The sequence below is a fragment of the Hipposideros armiger genome, unplaced genomic scaffold (assembly GCF_001890085.2).
Source record: "Hipposideros armiger isolate ML-2016 unplaced genomic scaffold, ASM189008v1 scaffold_121, whole genome shotgun sequence".
NCBI lineage: Eukaryota > Metazoa > Chordata > Mammalia > Chiroptera > Hipposideridae > Hipposideros > Hipposideros armiger.
The window spans coordinates 3208358-3227328 of record NW_017731471.1 but is presented as its reverse complement, the minus strand read 5'-3'; the positions used below and the strand labels follow the sequence as shown (position 1 = coordinate 3227328).

At 33.4% G+C, this 18971-nt stretch overlaps 1 protein-coding gene across 1 annotated transcript in view; it reads left to right on the top strand.

Annotated features, from left to right (window-relative positions):
• The window catches only part of BRWD3 (bromodomain and WD repeat domain containing 3), a 116757-nt gene that overhangs the window by 11260 nt on the left and 86526 nt on the right, over positions 1–18971 (top strand). The window contains exons 5-6 of the mRNA XM_019648194.1: positions 2853–3003; positions 4359–4457. Coding sequence (XP_019503739.1) covers positions 2853–3003; positions 4359–4457 — 250 coding nt within the window. The remainder of the gene's footprint in view (positions 1–2852; positions 3004–4358; positions 4458–18971) is intronic.

The following is an 18971-nucleotide window of genomic DNA, read 5'->3' as shown; positions in this document are numbered from 1 at the left end:
GGCAGCTTTGCTCAGGTGCAGCTCACTGGTCCATGTGGGAATCGAACCGGCCACCCTGTTGCTCAGAGCTTGCGCTCTTAACCAATTGAGCCACTTGGCTGACCCTAATGTACACTTTTAATATTATATTTTATTATATATTTCATGATATTACTATGTAATTCTAATATAGAATTTTTAAAACCTTAGAAAAGTAATTACTGAAGGTAGTTAGTTCTTATGCCTAAAGAGATCACCTTTAAAAAAATTGCAGTTTTAATCAAAGCAGATGGATTAAAGTTAATGTTAACTATCACTTATAAGTCCTGAAGTTTGATTTAAAAGAAACTGTTGTTCTAAGAATTCTGCTGCTATAGCCTAGAAGCTTGTTAATGTTTAAAGGAGAAGCCAGGAGGTTCAAGCTCAAAAGTATTGTTATTGCCATCATGTTGATAGAATTTATGTTTCTCTAGTATTATTTTATAATCAAATTTTAATTGATGTTAAAGGGATGGACTTTTTAAAGGGGACCACTTAGAAACTAAGTAATTTTCTATTGTATAGGGTGATAATTAAACTTGTGAAATTTATGTAATAATTTATAATACAGATCTTCAAGGGGGAGAATTTGGGAGTAGATAAGCTTTGTTTTATTTGCTAAATTAATGATTATGTGTTTTAAAATTATTACTGAGGAATTAATAAAAATTGTATAATTAACAGGAAATCAAACATTGTTTCTGTAAAATGAAGTAGCTAAGAGGGTTAAGATGTCAGTTTGATACAAATCTGACAGCTTTTCTTTAAGAGGGTAATTCTGAATGACGAAGTAACCGCTTGAGCAAAAGCCGACCCTAAGAGGGTAATTCTAAAAATTCATATTAGAGAACTCCCATTTTCTGGATTATATGATGCTAGATATATCGCAATTTCTAGAGTAGTTAGATTTTTTTGTAACAAGTGAATATCTCTTGAGATGAAAACGGGATAAAGAAAAGTAAATTGATTTAAAAAAAAGAAAATGCCACTAAAGACATCAACTACCATCCTATGTAAAACCTTAATATAGCTGTTACCTGATGAAAAAGTAATGTTTGATATCAGAAGCCTAGTCTATCCAAGACAGTGTTGGGGAGGTGGGAAGCTATAAGCTATTATAGATGTTAATATGCAGTATATTAATGCTTTTTTCTTTAAGGTATATATTTTAGGGGTACTAACTATGTTTGCATGTAGCATATTTAGGAAATGCCCTAATGTGGAGGGAATGAATTACAAACTAGGATTTTAGGATATCAATGTCCAGATGACAAGAAATGGTTTTTAGATTGAATCATCAGCTGCTTTTAGGTTAATATTACCTGTATATTTTACTGAAATATAGTTCTGTGTAGTTATTTGATTGGAAAACAAAGCTAGAGATACTAGAAATAAATGAAAACATTTGCTTGATTCTTTGGCCCAATCCAGAAGCTAAACCTTGTAGATGCAAATCTGATATAATCAGGTTAAGTTGCCATTCTTCCTGAGCATCATGATAGTTGCCCAGGGCCCAGTTATTTTGGTAGATTAAAGTTGGTTTTTGCAGGGATTTACAATGATTATTGGCAGTGAATAATTTTTGAAAATCACAGTAGAATCAATTACTTGGAGAATTCTGATTACATGTTGGATTGTAGATCTTTGACCTGTGTTTCCTAAAAAGGTATCCTGATATGAGAATCTGAGGTTTTTCCTTTATGATTTTATATGATAAAGCTAATAGATTTTACTTTGGTTTTTATTCATTCATTGATTCAATGAACAAATATTTATTGAGAACACACATAATCTATCCTCTCATGGTGATCATTAGGGATGACTTACAAAGTTATTATTTTGTGGTGTTCTTGAGCTGGTAGTGATGTATATAGATGTGTGCCCTATGTGATGGTAGACATGTATACATTTATTTATATTTATATCTATCTATCTATCTATCTATCTATCTATCTATCTAAACTGTAGTACTTATAAAAATTGGCATTGTAACCAGAAGTAGATTCAGGACCTTATATCAAGATGAGAAAGTAGATGTTTATCTAAGGACTTTTAATAATCTAGTTTTGTCTGTTTTAATAGTTTTAATAGGTATTTATGAAGCACATCAGGGACTGGGACATTAGGTTACATAAAAATGGAAAACAGTTTTGCTTTATTGTCTCATCTTTATCTACATCTGTTTACTGTCTTCAGAAATTGTGTGTTTAAAAAACATTAACGTTACAATGAATTTTGATACACAGCTTAGTTGTTTAGAGCATAGTATTTATAAAATCATTAATTTGATATTCGTTTGGAAACTAGCTAGCTTTCTTTAGGGAAAACAGCTATGCTTTTTAAAGTAAATATTTCCCTGTTAATCCTAAAGGGATTTAGGTAAGAGTTTGGTGCAAGTAATAACTTTTGTTTGCATTCTTATAATTTATATACAATTTAGATCCTGTGATTCTTGATTAGTTTATTACTACTGAATAAGCAAGTACTAGTAGAGTTTACCCATCATCTTTGTACTACTTTGATTTTAGGCATGTTCACTTTTGCTGTTTTGTAGAGCTAATTTCATAAAATTAACAGCTAAGCAAATGATTTAATCAAGATAATAAAGGTAAGTTAGAGTGCCATAGCCTTTAAATGTTATCATGTCGTTTAAATGTGCTCAGGTTTTGTAGCTGTTTCTTAAATTTGGTTGACATATTAAGTATTTGAAATGTTATTTTGCTGATTCTGTCTTTTAAATTGTACTTTGCTCCATGATGGAACAGTTGTTAATTGAGTAGATTAATGTTTTTTTAACCTAATTTGTTTTCCTGTGTTTTATTTATGCTTTTTAGGTGGCAGCCAATGCACACATTCCCCCAGACTACCTCCTTAAAATTTGCGAGCGGATTGGTCCCTTACTAGATAAGGAGATACCTCAGAGTGTTCCTGGGGTACAGACATTACTAGGTGTTGGTCGGCAGTCTCTGTTAAGGGATGCCAAAGGTAAGCTTTTCACAGTTTTTAGAGGAAGGAGTGAAGAGCAGCATATTTCTATGTTAAGTAAATGTTCCCATTCTTTTCTAAATACTTATTTTCTTCTAGTTATTCTTATTTTGCCAGTCTTGTTTTTATTTTCTTAGTGTACAAGTAAATTTTTAGAGGCCTAAAAGGATCCCTTTTCTGTAAACCAATGAATATCATAGAGGTAAAGAATATGAAATACCTGTAGTCCTGTGGATCAGGGATCTCAAAAGATCACTGCTCTGATTAGTACAGTATAAATACTTAAAATATTATTTTATTACATTTTAATAATCTTTGAGTGTTGATATCCTAATCACATAAATATTTTATAACAAGTAAATGAAAATTATGGTATGTAAACTTTTTATAATTGAAAATATTTAAACAAAAATGTCAACCCATCAGTGACTGTTCAGTAATAGTTTCTCTCCTCTACTGTTTTTCAGCCTTTTACAGATTTCCCCCAAAGTTTTACATGGAACACAATATGCAAAATACATAAAATAGTATTTTGTGAACATAAAAATGTGAAATTAGACATTAATGATACCTCTTAGTGTAATAAATACTACTTCAGGTCTAGCAACCAATTTCTATATTTTGTTTTATTAGCATAATGCTTTTGAAAATTCTAATTCACAAAGAAATAGTTGTATAAATAATACTAGTGTTTAAACCTCTCATTTTATAATTTAAGGAAATTCTTCAATTCAGTTAATTTGGAAGCTTTTAAGAGAGTTGTAGCATATTTGGAATACTTCATATGTGTTTGAACCTTTTGACATAAATATAAAAGACAAAAGACATAACTAGTTATAGTCAGTTATTATCTGATTTGCAGTGGTGTTACCTGTCATGGCACAGCTGGCAGGCACTGCATAACATGAGCATGAATGAAGAAGAAATGTTTCTGAGTTTTATCTGGCATGGTTATATGTAGTTGTATCTTTGCTTATACATTTTTATATGAATTGGCATGGATAAGCCAAAGATCAAGAAGGACCAATGTAAAATTAAACCCTTATTAATCCATGACACATTTACATAAGATTCAAATATATGTGTAATAAAAACTTTAGTTTTAGATCATCCCAGAAATAAAATATCCTGATGATATATTAAGGTATTGGTGTTTACCAGTCATGATATATGTAGTTTATAACATGTTTAAACATATGCATCTTATTTTTATTGTGGTTTTAGTAGTTAAAAATGTATTTCAACAAATGAAATTGAATTCAGACATTTACCTCTGAGGTACAGTTAAAAAAACAATACAAACAAACAAAAACACCATTCTATTCCTTGACTAACTTTTGAATCTTTTTATATAGACTGTAAGAGTACACTATGGAATGGGTCTGCTTTTGCAGCTCTACATAGAGGCAGACCTCCAGAACTACCTGTAAATTATGTGAAACCTCCAAATGTGGGTGAGTAATGTCCATGGGAGTTATAAACAAACATATTCTTGATTTGTTTCTTCATGAACTAATTATAAAGCCAAAAAATAAGTATAAGAATTAAATTTTAAGTATAAATAAACTGCTTATATTCTTGAAGAGTTTCAATGTAGATGAAGATTTTTTAAAGCGTTTTTACTTAATGCAAATATAATCATGGTTTTGTAAAAGGTGAACTTTAAAAAAAAGTTTCCTCCTCCCCTCCCTCCCTCCCTCCCTTCCTTCCATTTTTTTCTTCTTAGCAGAAGCATTTTATTTTTTACATACTACAGGTGTTTTTAACCTTATGGATGTCTATTTACATATAGAGATCAAAGATTTTATAGGGATGTATATAAAGATAACTTTCAGAAGGAAACAAAAGTGCATTCTGCTTATATCTGCTTCTCAAACTTATAGTAATGTTATAAATTTTATAGCTTTATTAAAAAGTCACTCTTCCCACTTTTAGTTTACTGAAATTCACATGTCTGGTGACCACGATGAAGACATACTGGTAGTGGTTCCCAAGGAGATCTAGCTATGGAACCATTTAATTTAAAGTTAACTCTTATAAAAAGACTGTAAAACCAAGCAGCTATATGAGTAATTGCCACTCTGCCTCCCTATTTTCTCACTCTTTTAAAAATTATATTATTTTATATGGTGCCTAGAGAATATTCCTTAAATTCAAATTGAAAAAATAAGAATATTTTTTACAGCAATACTAACTTAAAGAAGTTATTTACTCCTAGAGATTAAATTCATTTAGGCTAGAAATAATTTTAAAAGATATTTAGAAAAATCATTGATGAAGATTTATAAAGGTTATTAAGGTAAATTGGATACTTTGAGGCACGTATATCACTAATAGTACTCTTCCATAGCTTAGATATTACTGGGAAAAGGAGACAACTGTGTTGAGTATAATTAGACATGGTGTTTTAAACTTTTTTTTTCATTTTCAGGGGTTTGTTTACCCTTCATAAGTTTCTACTTTTACCTTAAGTATTTATTCATAATTTATTTATTAAATGCAATTGAAATAGCTTTTATTATTCATGCATTTCTTTATGTTCTGAAGATATGCTACTTTTAGCCACACTATCAACATTATTTGTAATACTTTCTACTTCCTTCAGTGAGCACATGTGACGTGCTGAAGAGCAGCCTTTAGAGTATTAATTAGGCTTTCAGTGTTTCTTTGTTCTTCCTTCTGTTCCCTTTTAAAAAATTCTTTTAACTACATATATATATAATACATTCAAATTTCTGCTGGTTTTATATAGTAAACAGTGTTCTGACTCAGATCCTTTTGTTACTCTTATAGCAGTTGCTAAGGAATTTTAGTGTCCCTGACACTGATGTTTTCACAATCCTAAATCTCCCATGCTACTTGGGGAGGAGCTATTATAATAGAGATAATTCAGTCAAGATGTATTTTTATGTAGCACAGTAGTCCTCCCGTATCCACGGGGGATACGTTCCAAGACCCCAGTGGATGCCTGAAACTATAAATAGTAGTGGAGTGCATACACACACACACACACACACACTCACACGTGTGTGTGTGTGTGTGTGTGTGTGAGTGTGTGTGTGTGTATGCGCTGTGTTTTTTCCTATACATACACACATTTTCAATTAAAGGAAGCACTTATGGTTTTTCTTTGGCGTATCCGAATTGCCAGCATCACTACTCTTGTGCTTTGGGGCCATTATTAAGTAAAATAAGGGTTGCTTGAAAACAAGCACTTTGATATCTCCACAGTTGACAGTGGATCTGACAACCAAGAAGGTTACTAAATGACTAAGGGGCAGGGAGTGTACACAGTATATACAGTGAATACACTGGACAAAATGATGATTCATGTCCCAGGCAGGATACATCAGGATGGTGTGAGATTTTATCACGTTACTCAAAACAACATGCAGTTTAAACCTTATGAATTGTTTATTTCTGGAATTTTCCATTCAGTATTTCTGGACTGTAGCTTACTGAGGGTAATTGAAACTGAACAAAGCGAAACTGCGGATAAGGGGAGACTACTCTATATACTAGTCAAGATCCTTAAGTTTAGGATATTTAAAATGTAGAACCTGATAAAAACAGGAGCTGACTAGAAAGGTAATTAAGATGAATATGAAATCTTAAATTTTGATTTGAGAGTTTTCTCATTGTAGGATACAGTTCTCCACAGCTACTTTAAAATCAATCAGTTTTATAGTTTTCCAATATAAATAAAATTTAATCATGAAGGTAAATCTTCAACGTTTTATCAAAGAATCTTATAACTAGAAAGAACTTTAACAACACTACTTCTTAATAAAAGGGTTCCTTGGTCAAGTAAATGTGGGAAACACTGAGTTTAAAAATATGGAAAAAAAATAAATGGATATAGTTCTGCTCAGAGCCTTTCATATGCTTAAATGCCTTGTGAATCACCTTGTGGGGAGCATTTCCTAACTCAACAGTGGAAGTGCTTTTCCCAGAATACCTGTAACATTGTAAAAGTTTTCTGGGAACAGATTTGGAAAATTGGGTAGTAAGCCCCTATTTACAGGAGAAAAACCAAAAGCCCAGAGAGAAGTATGTGACAGGCACAACACTGCTTGCCTTCCAAACAGTTTATTTCTAAACCATTTCATGGTCAGAGGATACCATACTTCCTTGGTATAACTGTAACAGATCAACACTTACAGAGTTCTGAAGGTTGAGGATTAGCCACATCACTTTTACTTATTAAGTCAAGTATATCACGGCATAGTTTGCATAAAATAAAATTCTCCCTGTTTCAGTATGTAGTTCAGTGAGTTTTGACATGTGTACACTTGTATAACCACCAGCACAATATAACTATAGAACATTTCTATACCCTTAAATTTCCTTCATGTCTCTTGCAGTCAATCCCCTACTCCTCCCTCAATCCCTAGAAATAACTAATCTCTCACTGTACTTTTGCCTTCTGTAGAATGTCATCTGAATGAAATCATACAGTATGTAGTCTTTTGTGTCTGTCTGATTTCACTTAGACCTCATTTTTTTTATTCATGCATGACATTTCATATATCATACTTTTTTAAAGGAAATTTTATGTTTTAAAATATTTCTTTTTATTACCAGGTAGTATTCCATTATATTGATATACTGCTGTCTGCTTGTCTATTTAACAATTTATATACATTTCAGTTGTTCCAGATATTGGCTATTGTAAATAAAGCTGCCATAAACGTTCTTGTACAGGTCTTTACATGAATATCTGTTTTCATTTTTCTTGGGTAAATACGTAGTAGGACTGTTGTATCATATGTTAAGTACAGGTTTAACTTTTTAAAAAACTGCCAAATTATTTCGAAAATGGCTATCCCATTTTGTGTTCCCAACTGCAATGTGTAATTTTAGAGTGAGCTTATCAGTTTCTACAAAAAAAGCAACTGGGATTTTGATTTGGATTACGTTGAATCTACAGATCAATTTGGGGAGAATTAACTTCTTAACAACCATACGTAAGCCTTCCAATCTAAGAACATAGTATAAGTCTCAATTTATTTAGGTCTTCTTTCATTTCTCACAGCAGTATTTTGTAGTTTTTACTGTACAGGTCTTGCACATCTATTGTGAAATTTTCCCCTAAGAATTTTATGTTTTTTGATGCTGTTTTAAATTGTATATTTTAAATTTCTAGTTTGTTGATAGTAAATAGAAACAGTTTATTGTTTGTTTGTTTGTTTGCTTGCTTTTTGGTATATTGACTTTGATAAATTCACTAGCCAGATCTAATAGCAGGTTTTTTTGTTTTTGTTTTTTTAATTTTGTTTTCTTGTGGGTTTTTTGTTTTTGTTTTTTGGGGTTTTTTTTTGAGATTCTTTGGGATTCTCTACATAGATGGTCATGTTGTTTGCAATTAAAGACAGGCTTCCCTTTTTCCTTTCTAATCTTGTCTGCCTTATAGTTGTTTTTCTTGTACTATTGAAGTGCTAGTGCCTCAAGTACAATGGTGAATTGAAGTGATGAGACAGGACATCCTTGCCTTGTTCCTGATCTTAGGGGGAAAGCAGACAACCTTTCACCATTAAACATGATCATAGATACCTTTTATCAGTTTGAGTGTGTCTACTTCTATTCCTATTACTTTGCATAGAATTTTTAACAAATAGATATGTCCCACTTATTTTATCCAGTATATTTGGAATTATACCAGTTATTTCTTGGGGTTCATTTTAACTGTATTTTATGTAGAATAGTACTACCCAATAGAACTTTTTGCAATAATGAAGATGTTGTATTCTATGATAGCCACAATAGTAGCCACTAGCCACGTATGTCTATTGTATCTGAGGAACTAAGTTTTTAATTTTTGGAAGTTAGAGTAATTTGATATTCAGTAACCACACATAGCTAATGACTACTGCATTGAAGAATGCAGATTTAGAACAATGTGGAAACCAGTAAGCAGCTCTCTGGATAGGTGCATAATTTGGTAATAATGCACTGACTAATGATTCATTTTATAAATTTAACTTTGAATGTTTCCAATTTTTGTACTTAGAAATTACCTTTAGATTTTCCTATTTTGATTTTAGTAACTCATTTTAAAGATCACATTATGCCACTTCCTTCCAATGAAAGTTTTACAGTTGTCTTTGGCCAAAAGTAATAAAATTCTGACCTTTTCTGGACTCTCCACTATATTGGATTATTTATTCAAATGTTCCCATCTTTTGTGCAGTTAATCAACAATGTTATTTAGTAATTTAATGAAATGGAGGTGAGGGAGCATGGGGATGGAATTTGGGAGTTAATTTCCAGGTTCTATTCTCTAGACTAGCTACTGTAATACTTTAAATATGTGTACTTGAGTTTACCAAGGTTGAATTTCCAAATTCCTATAGGACAAGAGCAAAGATGCCTATTACATTATTACAGGTCTAAGCTCCAATCATGCCACTTCATTAGCTGTATGCTTGACTAATTGCATTGTGCCAAAATTAAATCAGAGAAAGAAAATTGAACTAAATTAAAAACAGAATTAATACCTAATGCCACTCAAAGAAATCCTGGGCATATGTAATGGATATTTGTAGTATTGTTTGAGATCTTGCACTATAATCACTAAGTATTGTTATTTTTTGAGCCCTTTAAATATTAGTATTTGTTTTGGAAACTTGGTAGTAGCTACACTAAAAATAGAAAATAAAATTTCAAACAAACACAACTCGGCTGCTGAACTAGTTTTGTCATTACAGAAGTAATTTTTTAAAAAAGATTTTTATTGGGGAATTGGGGGGATGGGAACAGTGCTGGGGAATTGGGGGAAGGGGAACAGACAAGTTGCTGTCGTTTTGTTCTTTAGTCTAGTTGTGGAGGATGTTGCTTCACTGGCCCAAGTTGGCACCATCGTTGCGCTCTTCCCGGGTGAGGCAGATCAGTCGCCAGCTTCTGGACGGCCGCTCACTGAGGCTGCTGGCCGCTCACGCTGGCTGCTGGCTACATACGGTAGCCCATGGCAACCCACTGCCACAGGGGCTGCAGCCTACGCTGTCGCCAGCAACTCACGGCAGCCCAGCTCCAGGTTGAGCTGTTCAGCATCTTAGCTGTGGAGGGCAGTGTCACTGGCCCTCATATGTGGGATCCGAACTGGAGCCCTCTGGCGTCCCAAGCCAGTTCTTAACCATCGTGCCACTCGGCCGGCCCAGACAGAAGTAATTTAAAAATTCTGTTTGTTTGAAATGAGTACGTGGAAGAACTAGTATTGTAGTTACTATCTGTCATGATAAAAGTTTCAGAAATTTTCCTAATTATATTCTAAATAATTTTCATAAAATTGTCCATAGAAATAGTAGCAGGATGGTTTATTCATTTAATTTGAGAATGACATTATACCCAAGGAACAAGTGTATATGCTTATTTTTCTAAACCTAGTCAAGGGCACGATGTGATAAGACTGTTTTTAATCCCTTTTTCCCCTTTATCTTTAGTTAAATTGACATATAGCAATGTCCTGTAATTTACATTGTAAGATTTACACTGTATGCAGCTCAGGAGGCATGCATTATTTCTATAGCCAAATTAATATGTTGCCATAAGCTTACATTTACCATTGATTGGCTCTTGACTTATGGGCCATTGTATGGTTATATGTCACAATTAAAGCCGGAATTCACTTGGAGGCCAGAAACCTTCCTCTTGTTAATATGTAAATGTAAACTGAAAGAAAGTAATCTAAACTTTTTATTTGGTTGAGGTGACTCTGTTTTTGCCAGGAATATCTGTCATCCTCCCTCTCTAATTTTATGTACTTCTTATCTCTTGCCCATGGATCACAAAGCCAGGGTTTGCTTTTGTTGCCTGTTCCCCCCAACTTATCACCTTCCTCCTTTTGGCACTTACATAATTATGCATGAAACAAGCTGGTCCTAAGTCATTACTTTTATGTATTTGGAGAGGAGCAAGGGATTCTTGTCACACCTGCAAGTAATTAGAACTGGAATAGAAACTCAGAATCTTTTGTATGTGCTACATGGTGAGTGCTCACTAAATATTGAATGGAAGTGCTATAATTGATGCCACATGGAAACAAGCATCTCTTTTAAAGGCATTTATATGGTTTTATACAGCTCATATGAGTTTCTGTCCCCTGTATCCATTTGTGGAATCAATACTGCATTACTATCAGGATTAATAATTTTAGTTTCTCAATTTGAAATAAAAAGATTTTATTATATGTCTTAGTATTATCATGTAAAATATAATGAAGAATTTCTGTATTTAATCCTATTATGAACATTTTTTCTTTCGTCATTATTCTTTGTCATTCCTTTAGCTTTCTTTCCTTTAGCTTTTATGCTTTTATGCTTTCAACACACCAAAGTATTCTAAAAGAATCTTTTAGTATTCTATAAATTTTACTCTGTACCTTATAGAAATAGTATATAGTTACAGTTCACACAGGGAAGCTGTAAAACAGCTCAAGATTTGTTTAGTTGGAGGAAAAGGAAATCTAAAAATGTCTATGTGTAACAACCAAATCAGGTTAAATGGTTTAGAAAAAGGTACTAAAATAAAAATGTAGGATATTTATTCTCAAATTATATTGTGAACTTTGCCAAAATCCAGAAGGGAATTAAAAATATTGTTTTGTTTTGTTTTTGCCATATCTCACTTAATATTATCCTAGCAATATGACATTTAGTGACCATGAATACCAATAGCTTGTAGGACTTAATAATGTTATTTAAATTGTACTGTGGATGGGTGTGATGGGGTGGGAATGGCATCAGCCTTAAAGACTATAAAGCTGTTACTCTGTGGTTAAGATTTCAGAGATATAATTTGATCCATAGTAGCATCAAATCCATGAAAGAGATAATTCTGTTGGTTTGTGCTTTTACTACAGTTTTTGGGTTTTATTAAAATTAATTTTTGCTCCTTTTGGCTTCTTTCAAGACTTTATATTAATTTGTTTAGTTGTTAGAGCTTTGTTGCGAAACTCCGAATCTAGCTTTACACAGAAAATACTACTAATCATTGTAAACCTAGAATTGACACTGAATTTCATGAATCACTTTCTAGTGTGCTTGACAGAGTATTTTCTTAGTCTATTATTGTCCTCTCTACTTATAGAAGCTAATATGTTCAACTGTATTTTAACCAATCAGAAGGTTGCATGTATGCTATTACTCTATTTTCCAATTAAAATTTTAAAAAAATCAAACTAAATGTTGACCAAGTGACTTTTTTGTAAAAGAGAAAAGTCTAATACAAGATTATTTTAGCCTTCTTTAAATACAGCTTGTTTTCTGAAAAACTTTGTATTTGAAGATTATATTCATGGTGTGGGTGTGGTGTATGAAGCCCAATCCATGAATGATAGTCCTTTCTGCCTCGTATTTATAAAGCCTTAAGACTGTTATTTGGTTGGCAGTTATTGGCTAAGCCTGGTATACTGTTTTTGATTCAATCTTCAACTTCTGCCGAACGCATCCCTCGCCCTGCTTCATCCTCCATCCCACCCCCGACATTCCTGTGGTCTATCTTTGAGGTAGGCATGTAGCTACTGTTTCTTAGAACTTGAAAACTTTGATTTATTATTTTGAAGTTGTTTTAGTGGATTTTAAAACATTTCTTTTTGATCTTGTAGGCATCATATTAGAACATGATTTTAGTAATAATGTCTTTTGTCCTTCATTCCCTTTATAAGGCTGGCCTAGCAAAGTTGGGTTGAAGTTATTCTTTAAAATAGTTAGACCTGTTATTTTCCAAAGTGTTTTCTTGGTAATGAGTCACCTTTAAATTCTCTGGGTTGTTTATGGCATCTATGGATATGAAGTTAACTTGACATAAAGGAATTCATTTTATCTATGTATCATTTTATGCCATTTACGGAAGAGTTGGAAATATTCTATTTTTATATAATCTGTATTAAAGTTTATAAATTAAAAGTTAGAAAATTACACAAGGATTTCATGAACATTATGTATAGTGAATTATTAGAGTATAAGTGACAGATAAAATTACTCAAGAGTTATGTGATTCATTTGCATTAAAAATCAGATAATATCACCAATTTGTGCACTTCTGGTTTTATCTGGAGCTTGATGCCAAGTTGATACACTCTTTCTCTCAGCAAATATGGTAGTTACCTGGCTTTGGTTAAATACTATATCTTTTAGCATCATTGATCAGATGTTTCCTGTGATATAAACAGTAGAATTCAGTGAGTTATTCATCTTTCTTGGCAGTGAAAGTGAAAGTCTCTTGTGGTTAGTGATTTTCTAATTTAGGATTAGAAGTGATTTTTTTTGTTTGTGTTTTTTTTTCTTTTTGGGGGGTGTGGGCTTTTGTCAGCACTAAACTGCTGAGTCTGTAGGGTAATTCAAAATAAGTTATCTTGTTAAAGCCTCGACAACCAGAGACCACCAGGAACAAGCCTGGAGTCTGACAAAATCAGATTTACTGACTCATCCTGAGGGTGTACACTCCTGAGGAACCTTGGAACTCCTCTGGATAAGGTTGAGGAGGAAGTGTCTTTTGTAAGTTTTGGTTTACCACTGAAGAATTCTGAGGAGGGTTTGAAGGAAGCCAGGATTAGTTCTGGATTGCTGGCTGCTTCTGAGACTGATTGAGAGAAGTGGGGATTATCCAGGGATTGGGTTCTGTCTTGAATCAAGGGCGGTTTAGGAATTGGGTATCTCCCTCCAGTAATAAATGAAAAAAACAGAGCAAGTCTGGGGGCATCATTCATAAGAAAGCAATAATCACTCAGAGTGGGAGTAGTTATGATATTTTACACCTGCTGCATGACCTTGGGAAAAACAGTGTTTCCTGTTAAGTTTAGAGCCAGCTTTATGTGTGTCTGTCCTTCCAGCCTGATTAATTGCAGGGCTGCATTTTTCTTTTTCAGTCCTGGCTGATATTCACTCTTTCAGTTCCATATAGGTTTTGATTATTTCAACATGTGGCCTTATAAATTTTTTTAAAGCAGGTGGTTAACATACAGCAATTTGTTAATTGTATTTAAGGGCCTTTCTGGTTGTTCTTAGTCTGTTTTGTTGAAAATACTTTGTTTTAGCCTAGAAACATTTTCTGACACCAGTTCAAAGTTCCATACCCGTGTAAAACAATTTTAATACAAAATTTTCTCCACTGTAAATAGAGAATAAATGGAGTAGACTAGTGGTCTCACAACTCTGATGTGGCCATTTAGAATATTCTTTGGATCTTGGTGAATTTTTCAATAAAACCCAATTTAGTAGATGCTGGAGTCCCTGCTGAGTTTCTTCAGTGTCTTTTGCAGGTGAAGGGAAGATTGTGGGATATATGTAGAATCTTTGCTGTTAAAGTTATTTCCTATTTCAGGCTAATAGCAGGTTGTATTTTCTATAATGTCATTAAATAGACAGCGTTGAGAAGAAGGAAGACTATTGAACTAGAATTAGGAGACCTGGATTCAACTTAGACTCTGCCGTTTATTGGCTCTGATGTTAGTAAGGCAAGATGCTTAGTTTCTTTGGGCCTTAAGGACCTTCCTCATTTACAAATTGAAGAAAATGCTTGCCTTCATATCTCACAGGATTACTGTGAACTCAAATGAGATGTCTGTATAATTACTTTATAACCTTTAAAATGTTATGCAAATGTAATTTGTATGATATTGGGTCACAGATACTGATAATAATGTTGATAATGATAGTGACTCAGATTAAAGGTCTAGTATTTGAGTTGTCTTCATGAAAAGATTATTTAACTCACATACAACTATGGTGGGGTGCTACTTTAATATATAAACTTAGGTCTCAGACCTATCCTTCTACCTCAAATCCAGTGCTCCTTCCACAAAATTCTCAACAAAGTAAATGATATGTATTCCCTGGTTGCCACACTAGAACCTTTTGTCAACCATTGTAGGTGCTCTGAGATATTTATAATACCTATATTGGTTTTCTCTTTCCCAAATAGTTTCCAGCTTCTGATTTATGTTTACAATCATAGTTTACACATTATCGTGTGCATTTTAAATAACACAAGATAACATGGTGGGAATCGATAAATACCACCATTATATTAAGTATACTTTGAGGTCTAACTAACAAATATAGCTCCTTGAAAAATGAATAGTGATTTTATTCAGAAGAGAATTGCCTGTTTGCAATAATAAGGACCTAGAGTTTGTGGTGGGAGATGAGACTGAAAAAGGAGGCTGGAGAACAATTATTCTGAACCCTGCATGCTAAGAGTGCAGAATTTTTGGATAAAGGGCCAGATAGTAAAAGTTTTTGGCTTTCTGGGTAATTTGGTCTCTGTTACAACTATTCAGCCCTGTGGTAGTGTGAAAGCAGCCATAGATAATATGTAAATGAATGAGTATGGTTGTTTTCCAGTAAAACTGTATTTATGAAAACAGGTGGTATGCTGAATTTGGCCCATGGACTTTAATTTGCCAACCCCTGTTCTACACTATACTAATGAGTTTAGATTGATCCATTGCATACTTTTGAATAGGGACGTTATATAACAGAATTTTTATTTTGAAAACAACTCGGGGAAGAGTGTAGGATAAATTGGAGAAGAGAGAGATTGGAAGAGGCAGGAAGAGAAAGCAGGGGGAAGGCTATTACTGTAGTAGTAGACAGGAGATGATGAGTGTCAGTGAAAAATAAAGGTTAGAGGTACAGATATGCTACTAATTCATATGTGGCTAGGTAAGATTGCAGGGATGGCATGAAGACAGAGAAGAGCACACTGGATAGACTATTAATTATCAGTGTTTCATCAAGAGTAAGTCAGAGCAGAAAAAATAATGATAAGAAACTAAGATTCCTAAAAATCCAAGAGGAGTGAAGGCTCCCGAGCTCATTTTATGAGGCCACCATTACCCTGATTCCAAAACCAGACAAATACATTACAAAAAAAAAAGAAAACTACAGGCCGATATCCCTAATGAACATAGATACAAAATCCTCAACAAAATATTAGCAAACCGAATTCAGCAATACATTACAATCAAGTGGGATTTGTTCCTGGTATGCAAGGTTGTTTCAGTATCTGCAAATCAATTAATGTGATACGCCACATAAACAAAATGAAAAATAAAAATCATATAGTCATGTCAATAGAGGCAGAAAAGCATTTGATAAAATCCAGCATCCATTTATGATAAAAGCTCTCAGCAAAGTGGAAATAGGGTGCATATATCTCAACATAATAAAGGTCATATATGACAAACCCACAGGTACTATCATAATCAGTTGGGAAAAGCTAAAAGCATTCCCCTTAAGATCAAGAACAAGACAAGGATGCCCATTTTCACTATTTTTATTCAACATAGTACTGGAAGTTCTAGCCACAGCAGTCAGACAGGAAAAAGAAATTAAAGGCATCCAAATGGGAAAGGAAAAAGTAAAATTGTCATTATTTGTAGATGACATGAAACTATATATAGAGAACCCCAAAGATTCCACAGAAAAAAATATTTGAACTGATAAATTAATTTAGTAAAGTATCAGGATACAAAATTAATATTCAGAAATTGGTTGCATTTTTACATATAACCAACTATCAGAGAAATTAAGAAAAAAATCACATTTACATATGCATCAAAAAAATTAAAACAGGAATAAATTTAACCAAGGAAGTAAAAGACCTGTACTCAGAAAATTATAAGACATTGAAGAAAGAAAGAAGATACAAGTAAATGGAAACATATACCATACTCATGAATAAGAATAATTAATATAGTTAAAATGTCCATACACAAAGCAATATGTAGATTCAACACAATCCTTATCAAAATACCAATGTCATTTTTCACAGAACTAGAACAAATAATGCTAAAATTTATATGGAACCATAAAAGACCTCGAATAGCTTCTGCAAACCTGAGAAATAAGAACAAAACTGGAGGTATCACACTATTTGATATCAAATTATACTACAAGGCCATAGTAATCAAAACAGTATTGTATTGGCATAAAAATAGACACATAATCTATAGAACAGAATAGAATAAATCCATACCTATTTACTCATTTAATCCGTGAGAAAGGAAGTAAGAATTTACATTGGGATAAGGACAGCATGTTTAATAAATGGTGCTGGAAAACTAGGTAGATACATGCAAAAAAAAAAAAAAAGAAACTGGACCACCATCTTATGCCCTATACAAAAATAAACTGAAAATGTAATAAAGGCAAATGTAAGGCCGAAACCATAACACTCCTAGAAGAAAATATAGGAAGTAAACTCTCAGACATTACTGTTAGTAATATTTTTACTGATCTGTCTCTATGGGCAAGGGAAACAAACAATAAACAAATGGGACTACATCAAACTGAAAGGTTTTTTTCACAGCAAAGGAAACCATTAACAAAATAAAAACATCTTACTGAATGGGAGAAGATATTTGCCAACGATACATCTGATGATGGGTTAATATCCAAAATTTATTAAAAAACCAAAACTCATATAACTCAACACCAGAAAACCCCAAACAATCCAATTCAAAAATGGGCAGGGGACCTGAATACACATTTCTCCAAAGAGGACATTCAGATGGCCAATAAGGGAACCCTTGTGCACTGTTGGTGGGATTGCAAATTGGTGCAGCCACTATGCAAAACAGTATGGCGGTTCATGAAAAAATTAAATATAGAACTACCGTATGACCCACGAATTCCACTCCTGGGTATTTATCCAAAGAAATCTAAAACACTAGTTTAAAAACAGAATAGTATATTCTCCCCTATATTTACTGCAGTGCTATTCATAATAGCCAAAATATGGAAACAGCTGAAATGCCCATCAATAGATGATTGGATAAAGAAATTGTGTACATATGTACAACAGAGTATTACTGTGCCATAAAAAAGAATGAAATCTTACCATTTGCAACAACATGGATGGACCTTGAGGATATTAAGCTAAGTGAAATAAGTCAGACTGAGAAAGACAAATACCATACGATCTCAATTATATGTGGAACCTGAAGAACAGAATAAATGAACAAACAAAACTGAAATAGACTCAGATACAGAGAACAAACTGATGGTTTGTTAGATAGGTGGGGAGTTGGGGGATGGGTGATAAAGGTGAAGGGATTAGGGAGTACAAATTGTAGTCACAAAACAGTCACAGGGAATGTGAAAACAGTTTGGGAAATACCAATCATGTTGTAAAGACTGTAGGATGTCAGATGAGTACTGAACTTACGGGGAGATCACTTCATAGATTATATAAATGCCTACCTACTATGCTGTATATCTGAAACTAATATAAAATAATATGGAATGTCAACTATAATTAAATATATATATAGTCACAGGATGTAAAGTAAATCACAGGGAATGTAGTCAATTGTAAGAGCTATGTGCAATGTCAGAGGGGTAGTAGACTTGGTGGGGTTATCACTTTGTGAGGGGTGTAAATGTCTAATTATGTTGTTTTCTACACCTGAATCTAATGAAAGAACAATGAAAAAAAAGAAACTAGAAGGCAAGGTTTAGAAAGGCAGGGGGAGAATAAAAAATGATATCTTTCTTGTAAATCAAAAGAAAATTTGATCGGTTTTTCAGATTTGATCAGGATTCCCTGTGAAACCTATTGACTCTATGGAATTTAAATTCTCCATGGTTTTGGAAGGTTGAATGATAATGTATATTACTGAAGTTTCTAGAAATAATTTTTTTTTCAAATCAGCAAATACTTGAACACCAAATTTGTTCAAAGCCTTTTCCATGTCTCCAGGGCAGTCTTTGCTGTCAAAGATTTTACTTTGACTGGGGTGGTTTAGACCAGGGGTCAACAAACTTTTGAGATGGAAGAGCCGCCAGGGGTCAGCAAACTGGCTAGCGAGCTACATGCGGCTCTTTGGGTATGTACATGTGGCTCTGAAGTAAAATTGAAAATGAAAATAAAACTACCGGGCCGGCCGAGTGGCGCGATGGTTAAGAACTCGCTTGGGATGCCAGAGGGCCCCGGTTCGGATCCCACATATGAGGGCCAGTGACACT